The following is a 16,184-nucleotide window of genomic DNA, read 5'->3' as shown; positions in this document are numbered from 1 at the left end:
TATAAATCTTTCACAGTAAATTACAAGTTCACTTAGTGCTATTTTATTTAATTTAAGGGAGTTCTTTTCGCATTGTATTATTTACAATGCAGATGGTAGAAGTTTCTAGCAGTTCTTCTCATTTAAATTCAGCCAAACTAAATTTATCAGCAAGGTTAATAATTAAATTTAATAACAAATAGCAATTAAGATGCATTGTATGCTTTATTTTTAAAACATAATTGAATTTGGCAAACAGTTTGACAGAAATATGGGGAAACGCGACTTAATTGTGCTGCTTTTAAAATCCTGAAATGTATATTTACTCTGCAGAAGAAGATATCTACCATGAATGCAATTTTAAGCAGCCAGAAAGTGTTGCATATCTTGATGTCAGATTGGTCGATTAAGCTTAAAAGTCTTCGTACTGTCTCTATGTACGCTTCCTTTCCCTTTCTGTCGTGGTGTGTGTGTGTGTGTGTGGCGCGGGGGCAGCGACTGTTGCAATGCTTTAAATGTAGCATGCTTTTAGGCGAAGACATAAATTGCGAGCTGGGCAAGCTGTGGTTCGGCTGGGCGTGTGCTGTGCTGTGCGAAATCTTACATAAATTTCGGTGGCATGCGGCATGTGGACAGCACAAATGGCTGCCACAGCCGCAAAATGTGCAACGCAATGCAATGCATAGTTGAACATTTAAAGTAAAGAGCTTAAGGCTCACGGTCATAATATTCCGATGGTATAAATCGCCAGTTCTTGGCCAGATCGTTTATAGCCTCCACCATGAGGCGACTGATTATGGACAAAATCGTGCTGGCATAGGAAAAAAAAAAATAAGCAAGAAATTAAAAAGGTTTTCAATTTTGGAACTAGTTACTCACTTGTGATCCACGTTCGTGCGCATATTCGTGAGGGGACTTGGAGCGTTATCCACAAGCACCACTTGGTCATAGGTCTGGTTGAACTTGTTGCGTGTGCGTTCCGGGTTGATGCGCATAAAATTCGACTTGGATAGGTATTTCCAGAAGAGTTTCTCGAATATGGTAATGCGATGATCGATGGCCATACTCAATTCAATGATTTCATTTGCATTCAGCTTGCGTTTCATGGACAAACGCTTGACCAGCTCCTCTCGTTCCGCCTGCTTCTGCTGCTCCTCGGTCAGCTCAACGGGCGAACCATCGCCGCCGGCGCCCGGGTCAATGCCCACGCCGCCACAAGGTGCACAGGTGCCATCCATATCGTACATGTGATCGTCTTGCTTTTCCTCGTTATTTTGCGCATGGACACGTATGTTGAGGTGTAGAAAGGCATGCTCCACATAGCTATCTTCCTTCCACTTGGGATCGTCTATGGACTCGATTTCAGTCAACTCAGCCTTGGCTATAAGCGTGGCGGAATCAAGTATGCGATGCACCTCCAGCACAATGGGTATGCGGCGAAAGAAGATGAGGCGGTCGAAGACGCTTACCTTTATCTCGCACAGTTTCGAATGATGGCCCTTCAGTCGAAAGACGGACGGTTCGAAAGTGACTGCAAAGAAATCGCTTATAATGTAGCTAGAGTAGAGAGAGAGAAGCATTTGAGTGATTTGAGCGATTGGAGAAGTTCTGTTGGGACTTACTTTTGCCAGCGAAACTCCATGCATTTTTGTCCATAGTTGTGCACATTAACGAGCTGTGTGCGAATCTCCTTCATGCACAGTTCAAAGCTCAGACGGTTCGGATAGATAATGTAAAGATATTCGGAGGATTCTCTGTCCTTGAGCGGCATATCTGTAGTCTCATTCTCGTCTACAGTAGCGCCACGGGCCTTGATCTTATACCGGGCCTTGGAGTTTTCATATGTCAGCATCACCTCGAGCTGCGAGAAGATTAAAATGCGATTTAGAGCGGGAAATAGTTTTCGGCTTGCTACATATAGAAAGAAAGATTAATTGATTTTCAACTATTTTTCTGCGACTGTTCTGCAATTTTATGATAGGATAAAAGGTAAATTCTTCTTGACTTATAATTAAGGATGTGAACTCCAAGATTTAGTGCTTACCTCATTCTCATAGTCCAAGGGTCGATATTCCACCAGCAGGGGCCAAACACTTTGCCTGGGCACCGTCAGATTTGAGTTGTGCAGCTTGAAGCTGCGTTCGCGCGAGGAGAAGGCAAAAGCGAGATGTGCCATGGTTATGTTCTGGACCCAAATCGGCTGAGTAACATGATAAAAGTTTTTTATATTTATCGGCAATAGCTCCTTGGTGAGCAGACACCGCTCCGGATCAAAGGCTGTGATTTCCAGCTTGAAGTTCCACACAAACTTGCGATTGTCACCAGTGCTGGGGGCACGGCAAATTAGTTGTAGCTCTTAGTATCTAGATTTTGGAAACACTTACTAGATTTCATAGGTAAGATAGTGTTCGCCATAGAGAAAGAAATAAGCGGTTACTGTGAGAGGCAGCACCTCATCCGGCTGTAAATTGAGCTGCTCCTGGCTAACATGTATGAGCCGGCGATGCGGGCAGTGGAAGAGTTGCCGGAACTGATTGAAGCCCACGCGAGTTTGCAGTGGCTGGCACTGACAATTCTGGATGCGCTTCAACTTCAATTCCAGCGGCTTGGCGGACATGTTGCGCAGCCAGAAGATCATCTTCAGGGGCTGGCTTTGTATCTGACGCAATGGAACCGCCAGGACATGCTCATGCTCCTTCTTGTTCGAGCGCAGTTTCTTGTTGAGTCTGTCCGAGTGGAGTAGAGACCTTTGGATACGGGTTTTTCGGTTCACAGCCAAGCGCTACTCACCCAGTTATGTTGAAGCTCTCCCAGTAGTACAACTTGAGTATGGGCGGGCGTATGACTGTCAGGTTGTCCACCATCAACTTCTGATAGATCGGCAAGGGTTTCAGCACGCCCGTGCACGGATTTTTTGACATTTTTTTTGTTTCAGTTCAATGCATGTATTTTTTGTTTGTATTTATTTAATATATTCAAGCTCTTGATACGTTGCTCTGTTTTGAGCACGTATTCAAATTGAAAGCTACAAATTTACCTATAACATTTGACGCACTGTGCTGTCACGCCCCACAAATCCCATTGCTCGACTTTGGCACGTTCTCTTAATGCCATTAGAAGTCTGCAATGCACGCCCCGGGGCGCCACTGCGTGTTGCACACTCGTAAATATTCATAAATGGTCAGCCGCACATACGAACACCTACACGAACACGAAAAGGGTCAGCCTTGCCAGATCCTTTGAACGCTGTGGTACGCACACACAGGCACACAATTCATAGCCTTGGGCTTTACGAGTGTGTTGGCGTTGCATAAAGAAGGGATTTTGTGGCATACTTCTGCTTGGCATCTGCATTTTGAATCTTTTTGCATGCAAATAAGTTTAAGTTGAAGAATCAAGCTGGGACTCTTATTTAATTAAAACTAATTTAGTTAAATTAAATTAAATTTAATGTTCGGCTTTAATTGAAAATGAGAGACATAGATACCTCAAAAGTTGCATTGTAGGATTTAATCAAATCTGAAAATGTTTGCTCCTTCTTGTAATTAAGCAAACGTTAAACAGAGTATGTAATAACATATCATTTAAATGTTAAAATATTTCATATCATTTAAATGTTATTGACAAGATTCGTAGACATTTTTAAAAATGTTATCTAAGAAAATTAGACTATAATTTACAAAGTCAAATTTAGTAAAAACTCGCAGACATTAGATAGGTTTCTAGTTTAATGTTCTAAATAATAAAACAAAGGAATTCCTTATTTAAATTATAATTTTTATAATTTAACGTAAAGAATTCCACTAAAATAAATACATTTATTTAATTAACAAAACTTTTTAGTCAATATTAAAACTATTAAGAAGTTTCCTTAGATTTAAATTTTGAATTTCAATTCAAAATTTTTTTAAATCAAGCAAATTCAAATGATATATCTAAAATATTTTCTTGATTGGAACTTAGTTATGTAAAGCTTACTTTTTATGAATACCATAATCATTATGCCATCTATATAGTATTCATATCATAGTCTGAACAACTTTACCTTTATTATTTAATTATTAATTGAAAAAATGATGAGAATGAGAGTGTACTTTGATTTTGAAACGATAAGATATGTATGGAAATATTAATTCAATTAATTTCAATAAGAATGGATTGAAGATTGACTGTCCATACAAAAAGGTTTTAAAACAACCTGTTTTTATATATATTATATTCTCTGCAATTCAAACAGAATACGCTTTATGTAGTGTTAAAGGCAATCTCAGAGTCAAGCTGACCTAACCTTGTTAAACTTAAATCTTTTGGTCCTTTTTTGTTGCTCGACTGCTTGGAGTATTGTTGGCAGTTGCAAACAATCAAAACAATAGCCAGGGCTTTAGCGGAAGCGACTAACGTGTATATATGAATGCAACTGGACGAGATAGAGCAGCAGGCAGCAGGTGCACATCTGCATGCTCCTTGGAGGTTGCCCCCCAATTCTTGCCACTTGCTCCGCAGGGCAACTGGCGATGTCGTGGCAATTCGTTTTGTTTGTCGATTGACAAAGTGCCAAAGGCCAAAGGCGAGTGTGTGCTTGCTTGTGTGTCTGTGTGGGTGTCTGTTTGCATGATTGTAATTGTGAGTGCGGCCAACAAACGAGCAAGAAAAAGACATTAGTGCCAACGCGCCTGTCAAAAACAAACCCCAAACACGCGTTGCAAGCGACATCATGTGTGGGTGCCAGTTGCCAGTTGCCAGTTCCCAGTTGCCACTTGCAACGAGTCGTGTGCATTGAGGCATTGAGCGAACATCATTTACAGTTAGTGCGCCAACAATTGCAGTCTAGAAGGGCACATAAACGACAATTAGATGGACTCTGAGCTACTCTGTGGCACAGTGGTTGCTTAAGATGCATGCCACACTTGATGTGGCAGAAGGTTGAAAGAATGAAAATCATGTTTGCCATTTTTAGCTACCAAACCTCAAAGCCATTGAAGTAATAGAAATATACAAAACGAAAATACGATGCAAATATGCCAAATTTAAATCCAAGCACAATTAGTAAATACATTTGTAAATTTTATATTCCGTTTATATTATGCAGAAGATAGTCAGCAAGTATTAAGAAAATTTTTTATAAATATTTAAAAATATTTTAATATTTAAAAATATTTAATTGTTTAAAAATATTTTAATATTTGTAATTAAGAAACAATATTTTAATGAATAAAACAATAATTTAATATTTAAAAAAATATTTCAATATTTCAAAATAGATTTTAGTATTGATAAAATATATTAATTTGTTGCTTCAAGCACAAATATCTCACAATTGCAAATAATAAATCAAGAAAATACCAACAAACTTCCAAAACGCAGAATCGTAAAAATAACTAACAAGTGCTGTGGTTGTTTTGTTTTTCTCAATGTTTACTTTTGTATTTTCGTGTCTTTTGGTATTTGTTTTCGATTTTTTAATGGTTGCTCATGAAATTAGACCAACTGAGCCAACTGTACTACTAATCGACAACCTGTGCATCAATCACAGCGTTTGACAGCGTCGCTTCCGCGCTTCTCAATCACCACCCCAACCCGTTGAACCCGATTCCGATTTCGATCCCGATCCCAAGCAATAACAATGAGCAAAGTGCATGACCAGGAGACAAGGCAGCTACAATTGTCGCTCGTCAGCGTCAACAGCAAAGCCTTCTCCGTGTGTTGTTGTTGTCGTTGAGTGTTTCAGTATTTTCAGCGTTCCAATGCACTCAAAACCCACTCAAGTTCGCTCCATTGCCAGTTGTTCCTGCTGCAGTCGGACGCCGATTGTGGGGAAGTATTTAAATTTGACACAGCTTAAACAATTTTTGAGGGGCACTTGGCAAGTTGCTGGCGACAACTTGTTGGCCAATTGTTGTGGTTTGACTTTGAAGAACTTTTTATGTTTCGGTCAACCGTTTTTGTGGCTGCATTCGGAAGCCAATCAAAAAGCGTCGAGTACTTTGCCAAATACGTTATGTGCTCGTAAAATTCATTGAGTGAGCCCGTTGCCTGCTGCATAATTATGGCATAATTTGCCTCAGCCTCAGCTATGGCAGCTAATTACGACAAAAAAAAAAGAAAACAAGTGAGAACGCTGCAGTTGAGTGCACCCAACTGTGAGATACTCTGTTATAAGAATGCATTCTATATTTCTATCTATCTATTATATAATGAAAAAATATGGCATATATTTATCTATTATTACCAAATTGTTGTTGTCGTTAAATGTGTGCTGTGAAACAAAAGCCAACCAATATACTCTATTCCTTTTTGGGCACATGGTATAAAAGCGCACACTTCACTGCATCCTTTTGGGTGCCGCTCTAAGAGCATATGGCAATTAAAAAGTTTTTAAGCAAGTAATTTTTTGCCTGCTCCCTAGACAGGTGGAAAAAGTTGCCTGCTAGTATGTTGGCAGTTGTAAAGGTCTACGTCTCATTCTTCGTTTCAGGCACAAGCTCAGTAAAGTAAAGGCATCCTTCGAAATGCTCTCGCAAAATATGACATGGTAATTTTATTTTTATAATGATATTTCTTCAGTGGGTATTAAATACGAGGTCATAGCTAAATATGGTTGGGGTACAGCATTTCGCCTTTCTATGCAATTCTCATGATGCCAAGTTAGTCTGTACCGACTTCTAGAGAGTACAGTCTTATTGCTCGTTATTTTATTTTAATTAGTAAAAACAGTTAGCATTTAATCCAGTTTATTTTCGGCATGTTTTTTAGTTCTCAACTTTTTATTCTTTGATATTGATTTATTTTGTTGCAGCATTTATTTAATTGCCTGTCGCAGCAAACAGTTCAGGGTTGTGTCAACTGAAGAATAGATTGTTTAGTTAAGAGCCTCTTATTAAAAGTGCACCTTAGGGGATGAGGGGCGTGGTAGTTAGTGACACTCGACATCCGCTGTGCCATTTCTATGCGGTGGCAAGAATTGTATTTTGCAATAGGGAAGTAGGAATGGGCATAGCTGCTTTGGCAGCAGCAAACAATTATTGTTATTTCAATTTAAATGCAGCTTTACCCATGCCAGCAAGCCCCATCCCAGCCCCCAACAAACAGCCCCCCCCCCCCCTTCGCCAGCATTGTCAACACCCTAGAATGTGCGGGCTTTGTGCGATGTTATCAAAATTATACACCTTGCAGCAATGAAAGGAGCTGATGTGATGAGCAGCAAGAAGGGTAGCGGGAGAGACGGGGAGGGGGAGGTGGGGTGCAAAAATGAGATAGGGGGAAGTGTAACGGTTGTTGTGGCTAGAGCGGGTTCATTGTAATGCAAATTACATATACGCCATGTTGGCTGCGGCTACTGCTGTAGCTGTAACTGCTGCAGTTCAGCCTAGGTACGCCCCCAAATTGGCTTCATGTTTGGGTGTTCGTGTGTTCAAGTGTGTGTGTGTGCGTGTGCACACATTTTGACCGTTTTTCATTGTCAGCTCTCAAAAATAATAATAATCTTTTTTGAGCCTTACTGCAACTGCAACAGCATTGAGATAAAGCCACAACGAAATTTGGTTAGGAAAATGCAATTAATCCATGAAACAGCGTGGAAAATAATTTTAAGTGTGAATGCGGTTCTGTGTTAGGCACACATCGTGTGTGTAGAAAAGTTATTACGATTCAAATTAAGGCTAAAAACATGCTCTGGCTAAAGTTAACAAAACAGGAAAAACAAGAAATATGAGTTGTTTTTGCCATCTCTAAAATAAAATACCCTTAACAGCAGTTATTAAATGTTATTATAATCGGAGCTTAATCAATATATTGTCTGCAAGTAAAGGACAAACGAATTGTAACTCTTACACGGCTGTAGCACTGACTGCGTAGTATACATGCCCAGATCTATAAGCAAAAGAACTTATATGTAATCCAATAATATATATTTACTTGACTTCATGCCACAACTATTTGAGGAAATCTAACCAAGTAGTTGGCATAAAAATTGATTACGTATTATTTGTATAATTATTTGCAAAATGGAAAATTTAATTTAATTATGAAATCATTTTGATTTTTCTTTGTATTCAGACCCAATGTGCTTAGTCTCAGCAATATCACGCATACGCCATGTTTCTGCTGGCTTATTACACATACGCCCTGTTTGCTGTTTGGCTGACATTATATGGATTGTCAAAGGCTTAACTGCCGGCTTATTGGTTTAGCTCTGTCAAAGTTCGACTCAAATTGGCAAACTTAATCACAAAAACAAGTTTAGGCACAAGGCAACTCAACTTGTTTCGTTTCCTTTGCCGTTGTCCAGTTCGTAGGAAATGCAACATTTTGCAGCAGGAAATGCAGTCGACTAACTTTTCGTATGCTGCTTAAGTGGCCATTCCATGGGCTTCAAGAAGCAGAGCGCGTGCGGATTAAGTGGAACACAGTTCTGTGTATTCCGGCTGTGTTAGTGTCTATTCGACAGTGCCAGTGCCAGGAAGTTAGTCGCATTTAAATGGAAAAACTTTAACACAATACGACAAAGTGAGGAAAAACAACAAAAACAGCAACAAACGCAAACATTTCAACGTTAACAGTCGATAACAGCAAACGAGCAGCTTAGTCAAAGCCGCAGGACTGCAAACGGAAACCGCATCCTCGCTGTCATCAATGTGCCGAACCGCGATTGCAGCCGGTCGAGCATTCTGCCCCGCCCAAAAAGGCTGCCAAATGAACCAAGTTTTGGTGAAACCGTGAAACAGTTGCCAATTTCCACAGTCCCTGCTATGCGAATGTGCATGAAATACTCGAAAAGTGAGAAAAACAATGGTAAGTCTGCATGTTTAATATCTATTATTAGAAGTAAAGACATATCTGGGAAATATTGGTTGTCTTTTTCCAAGCAAATGTGTATATAAAATGCGCATGAAATGTGAATATACGACACACAAAAAACTAAATTAACAACAAAAAAGTCAAGACACGAGCCATTGCAGTTTTTCACATAAAATCAACATGTCCCGCCAAGTAAACTAGGGTAACGTAGGGTATTGCGGTTACTAAAAATAAAAATTAAAAAGAAATCACGCTGCGCGCATGTTAGACCAACCGCAATCCATAAACCTCGAAGACAATTTAAGCTCAGGGAATTTCATGGAAATGGGGTACAAAAAGTGATAATTCTATAATAATTCATGATTTATCTAAACATCAACCTAAAATCGCCTGGCATCTGTTCCATTGATTCTGTTTAATATGTTGATTTTAAGTTTCTGGCGAACTCATTTGGGCAAAGGAAAGTTATTAATTTGAAGAAACTAATTAAAACTTTGAAAGATAATTTAAACAGTACTCAAATTAATTAATGAAATTGTGTTGGTATCGCTAGCCTTGTATTTTTATAGAGAAATATGCATATATATTTCTGATCAGCAGCAAATGAATATATTTAGCTGTGGCAAACTGTCCGCCTTTATATATTCATAATTAAATTATGAAATTGTTTTTTAATTATATTTTTGCCATATCAATCATGTACTTGGCCTGAGCTAAATATGTGCACTTATATCTATTAAAGCAATTAGTTAAAGTTAAATGTTAAATGTTGGCAATTGCAAAGACTTAAAACAAATATACAGGTATATGCATTTATATATATTTGGTTTTCTCTAGCTTAAGCAAATATATTTTGATAGCCGCTTCACGTGCGCTGCCGCACAACTTTTCACTTCTAACTCTTTACTTTTGGCCATTTAGTATTTCACTTTTTGTTGACTACCAAACGGAATATTCGCTCTGAATATTTAATTGTGCGAGCTCTCTGCTCTGGTGCACAGTGTCTGTGTGTGTGTGTGTGTGCGAGTGAGTGGGTGTGCGTGTGTGTGTGAGTGTGTGGCTGCGTGCTTGGGTGTTGTGTGTGTGTCTCGTTTTGGTCTGTGCGGTTGCATATTTGCGGCACTTTTTGGCTCTTTTTCGATTTTCGAAATGCGCTTTTAGTTGTTTGTTGTTAGCATTTCTTTGGCAACGTTGTCGAAGTTGTTGTTTCCATTGTTGTTCTTGTTTTCACAACGTAACTAGCAACTGTGCACACAACATTCTTACTGTTTTATTTTGTATTTTGCTGGCAGTTTGGCAGTCGTGCCTGGCTTATATACAATTGTACATATACTATAAAAATGTCTGCATACTTTTGGGCGCCGCGGATTATCTCCGTATGCGCTACTAATGTGTGTGTGTGGGTGTGTGTTTGTGTGTGTTTGTGCGTGTGTGTGCGTGGTGTTACTGTTGGGTACATTGATATGTAAATACTGTGGCCTGAGATGTTGACATTGTTGTTTGTATTATGTTGAAAATAAGCCGTAAGCCTTTGAACAATTTTTTTTTAGAAATTCCTTTCCCGTCTCTTGTTTTTTGATCAAATTTAATAAATTGAAAATTTGTTTAAGCTGTTTCGGATTGCAAAAGCCTTGACTCAATTTAAAGAAATTGCTGCGTTTGAAAGGCATATCAAGTTTCAAGTATTGTATCTGCCGTGTTTGCTTTAAAACTAGTGTATAAAAGTATTTCAGAAAAGGCATTTTTAATGTATCAGCATTTTATACTTTTGCAGTTTTGTTTTTTGGGAAAATCAGTGTATTAAATTTATAACACTTTTTCCCATCCTTATGATATTAATCAATTTTTCGCATTGCATTTCTTTCCCCAAATTTGCATACGAACCTATTTGTAAATTGCCCAAAATAAAAATATAGTCCACAATATTGGTGTTACATCACATCAACGTGCAATCGAAGGCCACTCTAATGCAAATCCATTGGCTCCCTCTCCTCCTCCCCCTCGACCACCTTCAATTCGTTGATAATCCGACAACATTTCGCATCAACTGTCGCATGCTAATGAGCAGCAGCAACTGCCACACAACATTGCAACAAGCCGCAAGCTGCAAGCAACAAGCACAATAAATGTCATCACATTTCGCTATCCTTCCTCCCTTACCCCTCTGACTACCCCCATCACTCGCCCCGTTGATAGGGAACCAACGAATCAACCAGCCCACAAATCCATGGCTGACAAAATTTCATATGTAAAATATATTTGAGCCGACAAAATTGCAAACTAATCAACATATTTTTACTGGTGCTCTGGCTTTTTGGTCAGAAGCTAATTTATGTGTTGCTCTACCCTGTACTATGTGTTGAGTTGGGCATATCAATTTGAAAGTGATATGATGGAATGGAAGTGGATTTCAGCCTTCGATCCATATATTCTAATTATTCAGTTTTTAGAGCACTGACAGAATTTTGAAATATTTTAAAATATTAACTATTTATGCTAAAATAAGGTATGTTCTAAGCATTCGCACGTGCAAAAAGTAGCTCGGTGCATTTGAATATTCTATTCAGCTTTTGTTTTAATTAATTTAGCTGTAAAATGGGATTTAAAAATTGTACAGCTGAAAATTGACGTTAAACATGCAAAGCGCATTAACTGAAATCCATGTTCTGTAAATAATTGATGGAGCCTCTGGCTCATAATATTGCTCTTAATTACGCTCAATAAAGGCATTTAACACGCTCGCACACACATACCCACACACACACAGGATGTTCCTAAGCCCTGGTTAAGGTTCTCAACAGACTCCTCGGGCGTTTGGCAGCTTCATTAAAACGCATATAAATCAATTGGCCAGCTTAATGCAGCTGCTGCTCTTAGAGCTGGGAGCCAATCTTGGTCCTGGCCTGGCTCACATACATCATAAGCTGAGCGCTTAACTTGCTTTCTTATTCGTATGGCCAAGTTAGCCATGTTTACGGTGCGGCCAGCGGCTACCTTTGCAGCTAAGCTGATTAATTACGAAAATCTGTTGTGCAGGAATTTCACATGTTTGCCGTGCGTTAAATTCAATTTCTGAACGTGACAGCAACAACGACAACAAATTTTTGCGCTGCGCTCGCATTTTTGTGGCCATCCGCATAAAATTCAAATTGCGTCGGATGAATGCAAGACATTGTCCTCGGCATGTCCTTGCATCGTGTTGCACACATTTTTTTCTGCATGTTTGTGGAAAATTATACAAATTTTGTGTTCGAGTCACATCAATGGGTTGCCTTTAAAACATTATTTAAATAAAATGTAAGAAATGGATAATGTTTGAGAGAATTGCGATCTGCTGCGTATTTCTTTTATTTTTTCCATTGCCATATAAAATAAATAATTCAAGTTGGATATAAATACTTTATTTAGTTTTTAACTTATAGTAAAGACGCAGTTTTTTTTGGCGGGTTCTTAATAGAAGATTTGTATTTTAGAAATCAATTGGCATTTTTATTAAATAGATAAAGATTTCAAATATTTGATGCAAAAAACCTGTTATGCTTAAAATATTATATAAATATCCTACAATTTCTATTTAATGGGTGTAATATTTAAGGCAAGAAATATGTCTAGAAAATATTTCGGACAAACTTGTATTATTTCTTTATTTATCTTCGAAATTTGTGCCAGAATTCGTTTATGTACCACTTGAGGATGTCAACTATTTAATCTTCTCTTCCTAATAAAGGGAACATTATTTATCATTTATTGTATCCTCTGGTAGTATGTTGAATTTAATCCCTCTCAAAACGTGCTTTCTATGTGCCTGTGGTATATTTTACGATTGAGTCTTGTTCTCCATCTGCACAGACTTTATTTAGCAGCGACATGATAAACTTCGTATTACTCTTAAAGTTTTCATTCCCAGAAATGTTGCGAAGACAAGGCTAATGAAAAGTTAGAGCTAATTGGAAGCAGCCACAAGATGTTCGACTAGAATAAATTGTTGTTGCTCTGAGCAGAGGATTTTTATGGGTACTGTTTGCATTTGGGGCGCAAGTAAACTTTGTGTAGAAATTCGCCTAATGAGGCTGCCTCAGAGCTTTTGCCCGGCGAGCTACAGTCGTTGTCATGCATAACGAAAACATTATTAAAAGCCATCTCCTGGCATATCCTGGCTGAGCAGTACTTGGTCACAACGAGACCAAACAATTAATTTCAACAACTGCCAGCTGCAAAAAAGTTGCTCAGGGATAACGAACTGCGGGCTATGGGCGGCAGGACATTGTTTTCAAAGCGTATTACCACCAAATGTCAACAAGCATTAAATTAAAATACCGTAAAAATATATACATACACATATTCTGTACAAGTAGATAAATAAACGAGCCAACAGTGGAGCAGAAGACGGGCGAAGGGCTGTGTGGCAAGTGTTGCCAGAAGCCAAAAATTCAACAAATGACTGCAACACAGATTTGGTGGCAACACTGACTGCGCCGCACAACAGTGCGTATGAGCAACAGCTGCTTAATGGGGCAGGTTGCCTGCCCCGGCTCCATAACCACATTTCGCTGGCAGCGCATTTGCATTTTTTCTGCTCTTGCTAGCTCGTTAAGCTACTCAGACATGCAGTGAATAGGTTAACTTATCTTCTACCTCATAATGTTCACTCCGACCCCCCTCTCCTCTATTATAAAATATCGCCCCCCACAGCAACTTGCGGCACGTGTTGTACCGTGAAAAATATGTTTACTGTTTATAATAATTATATGTTAGGCAATTTCTGCTTGCCGGCGACTTCGGAGTGTCTTGTTGAGGCAGTCAAGTGGAAAATTATGTGATAAAGGAGTATGCCGTAAGATAATCATACTCCTAAAAAAGCTGCTTTTTAATGAGTAATATACTAGCACAAACTTTAGCTTCGCCAATCGATAGCTGTTATTGAAATTAAAGCGTCATTGATGAGCGACTGTAATATAAATTGTATTGGGCAAAGTTTGAAAAACCTTATAACAGAAATTGTAGTGTTTAGTTCACAGACAACTAAACATTTCACAACATTTTATAAGCCTGAATGGAGAAGAAAAGTAAACTCCATTAGGCCGTTTTTTAAGTAGGACCCAACAAATATTAAAGAGGTTCCGGGTTGTTTTTTATTTTAGTTCCAAATTAATTACGCTCTGTAGGGGTAAAATATGAAATAATTTTATGTTAAGTAAAATTTATTTTTTGAGTAGCTTCATTTTTAAATTAAATTAAATTAAGTGTTTTTTTTTTATATTTTGGATTTAATTGATTGCTTTAATAGATCCCATCAGCTAGTTTTCCTTAACGTACAATTATGTACTTGGTTCAAACAATGCTGATGAGAATGCATTTCATTTCTCGCATGCGATTATCTGTTAAATTTGCAGACAGGTTGTTGTCTAGGCTAATGTAAACAGAATATCCACAATGTAAATCCCATGTTAAGTAACCAAATGTTAGGCGCATGCAATGCGGCACGCTGCTAACAGCGAGAGTTGCCCAGTCTCTTTTGGCTCTTTGCAGCAACCATAGGCATATGGGCGGCCACATTATGTGCCAGCTGAGGCTGTTTGAGGGCTGAGTATGATTGCAGACTTTCGTGTAGCTCCAGCAAATGCATTGCTTAACCACGAGCTAGGCCCAAAAACAAACACAGAGCCGCAGGGCAGCCGCCGCGCGCTGGGTCGACCTGGTTTCTCAATCAATATGTCAACCATTAGGCAAATAGCGAATGATAAACAGACGCCCAAAAGGCTGCTGCACAGAAATTACCGGGTAACATTCAGACAGACAGACAGAGAGGGTAAGCGAGAGAGAGAGAGAGAGACCCAGTGTGGGCGCAAAGAGCGCGTTTGTAACTTAACAGAGCGCTGTTAAACATTTGCGCTCTGCCATAAAAACTGTGCGCGCCCAAAAGTGTGCTGTGTTTTTTTTTTTTTGGTGCCGACCTGCTGGCGACTTTAATTGTTTGCTGCGAAATGCTGTTGGCCAACAAATGTCTGGCATTTAAATAAACGTAGAAAGCGTGTCTTTATTTTTATGACCAACTGTAATCGGCTAACAATTGCAGCTTGTTAGCGTAGGGGATTGCGAACTTTAAATGCCGCTCATTTAATGTCGTAAAACTGTTAAATCTTTTTCGGGCCAAACAATTTTCGTGCAACACTTGACGGGCTAATGCAAAGCGGCTAAAAGTAGGTGTTAGGTGTAACGCCCATTGACTGTCAGTCAGTTTGCGAATTACTATTTCACCTGCCCAAGGGTCATTCGTTGTGCTGTGCTGTCCTGTACCTTTTTCTGTTTTCTCTCAAGTGGGCGGCCGAAATTCAAAATGAAAAGCTCAGCGTGCAAGCCAATAGGAATGAAAGGTTATCTTTCAAGCTATCAGGCAAAGTCGCAGTAAATATACACTTTATCTCCAAATTGAAGTGAGATTTTCGGCTTTTTCTTGATAGAGAAATAGAATTTGAAGTGAATAGTAAGTATATAAAGGAGTTAATAAAAAAGAATTGCTTGTGAGATGACTTTTTCTTCCTATTAATCGCCAGGATCACAGCTTGTCAAAATATACCAAAATATACCAATAATTTACCTCTCCCATGCAAAAAGTGTATCTCCTTTTAAAAGCAACTCCTATTCACGTCGTGGGAAGATAAGAATAAGATAGAAATGCGATACTTTTGCAGGATGGCGACATCTCCTATTAAAATGCACTTGAAAGGCGAAAAAGTGATTGCTTGGAAATTAATTTGCCTAGGAAATAAATTGAAATATATGTTTTTGACTTGCTATCCAGCTGAGACGCCCCAGCGGCAGCAAGGGCATTTGAAAGGTCAATGGGCTTAGAGAATAGAATCAATCATGATGTCCGGGACAAGGCCCTCGGGGCGGGTTTAAATGTAATACAAGCAAAGAGGCCTAAAAATAAAATGTAAATTATATAGCAATGCCTTGAGCTGAATGGAAATGTTTAATTTTGCACTGAAATTTCGAAGAAAACTGCAACAACAAAAAACAAATACAACAGCGAGTCGAATTGAAGCATTATTCACTTAAATATAATTTGCACTTATTTGCATGCTTTGGATTCGTGAAAATGCCTCAGACTCAAAATTGCGCAGATATTAGAGTAATAGCAACAAAATGTTCACGGGCTGTAGAGTGTATTTTATAGTATACTCTGTATTTATCTAATGAGTATTAGACGGCAAAAAGAACAATCGAATCGATGTAGCCTTGTCCGTCTATATGCTCATTGCTCGAATACTGATACTCTGTTTAATATAAGAACTAAATCCTTCGATTTTTTGCCAGCTAAATTTCATAGTACAAGAATTATCAATTACTTGAACTTTACAAAATTTGAAAATGAATTGGTATCGCCTTTTTAGCTCGCTTATGAG

General features: G+C 38.6%; 1 protein-coding gene across 1 annotated transcript in view; it reads right to left on the bottom strand.

Annotated features, from left to right (window-relative positions):
- LOC135439312 (uncharacterized) overlaps nucleotides 1-2,967 on the bottom strand; it is a 118,295-nt gene extending 115,328 nt beyond the window's left edge. Inside the window, exons 1-6 of the mRNA XM_064698022.1 lie at nucleotides 2,770-2,967; nucleotides 2,364-2,705; nucleotides 2,024-2,306; nucleotides 1,602-1,840; nucleotides 859-1,536; nucleotides 664-790 (exon numbers count right to left, since the gene is read on the bottom strand). Coding sequence (XP_064554092.1) covers nucleotides 688-790; nucleotides 859-1,536; nucleotides 1,602-1,840; nucleotides 2,024-2,306; nucleotides 2,364-2,705; nucleotides 2,770-2,900 — 1,776 coding nt within the window. The 5' untranslated portion in view covers nucleotides 2,901-2,967 and the 3' untranslated portion in view covers nucleotides 664-687. The remainder of the gene's footprint in view (nucleotides 1-663; nucleotides 791-858; nucleotides 1,537-1,601; nucleotides 1,841-2,023; nucleotides 2,307-2,363; nucleotides 2,706-2,769) is intronic.
- Between the last annotated feature and the right edge of the window lie 13,217 nt (nucleotides 2,968-16,184).

The sequence above is a fragment of the Drosophila montana genome, unplaced genomic scaffold (genome assembly GCF_035044405.1).
Source record: "Drosophila montana isolate Dmon_TW-CO22-7 unplaced genomic scaffold, ASM3504440v1 contig_402_1, whole genome shotgun sequence".
Taxonomy (NCBI): Eukaryota; Metazoa; Arthropoda; class Insecta; order Diptera; family Drosophilidae; genus Drosophila; species Drosophila montana.
This window is presented reverse-complemented; position numbering and strand designations above follow the sequence as displayed.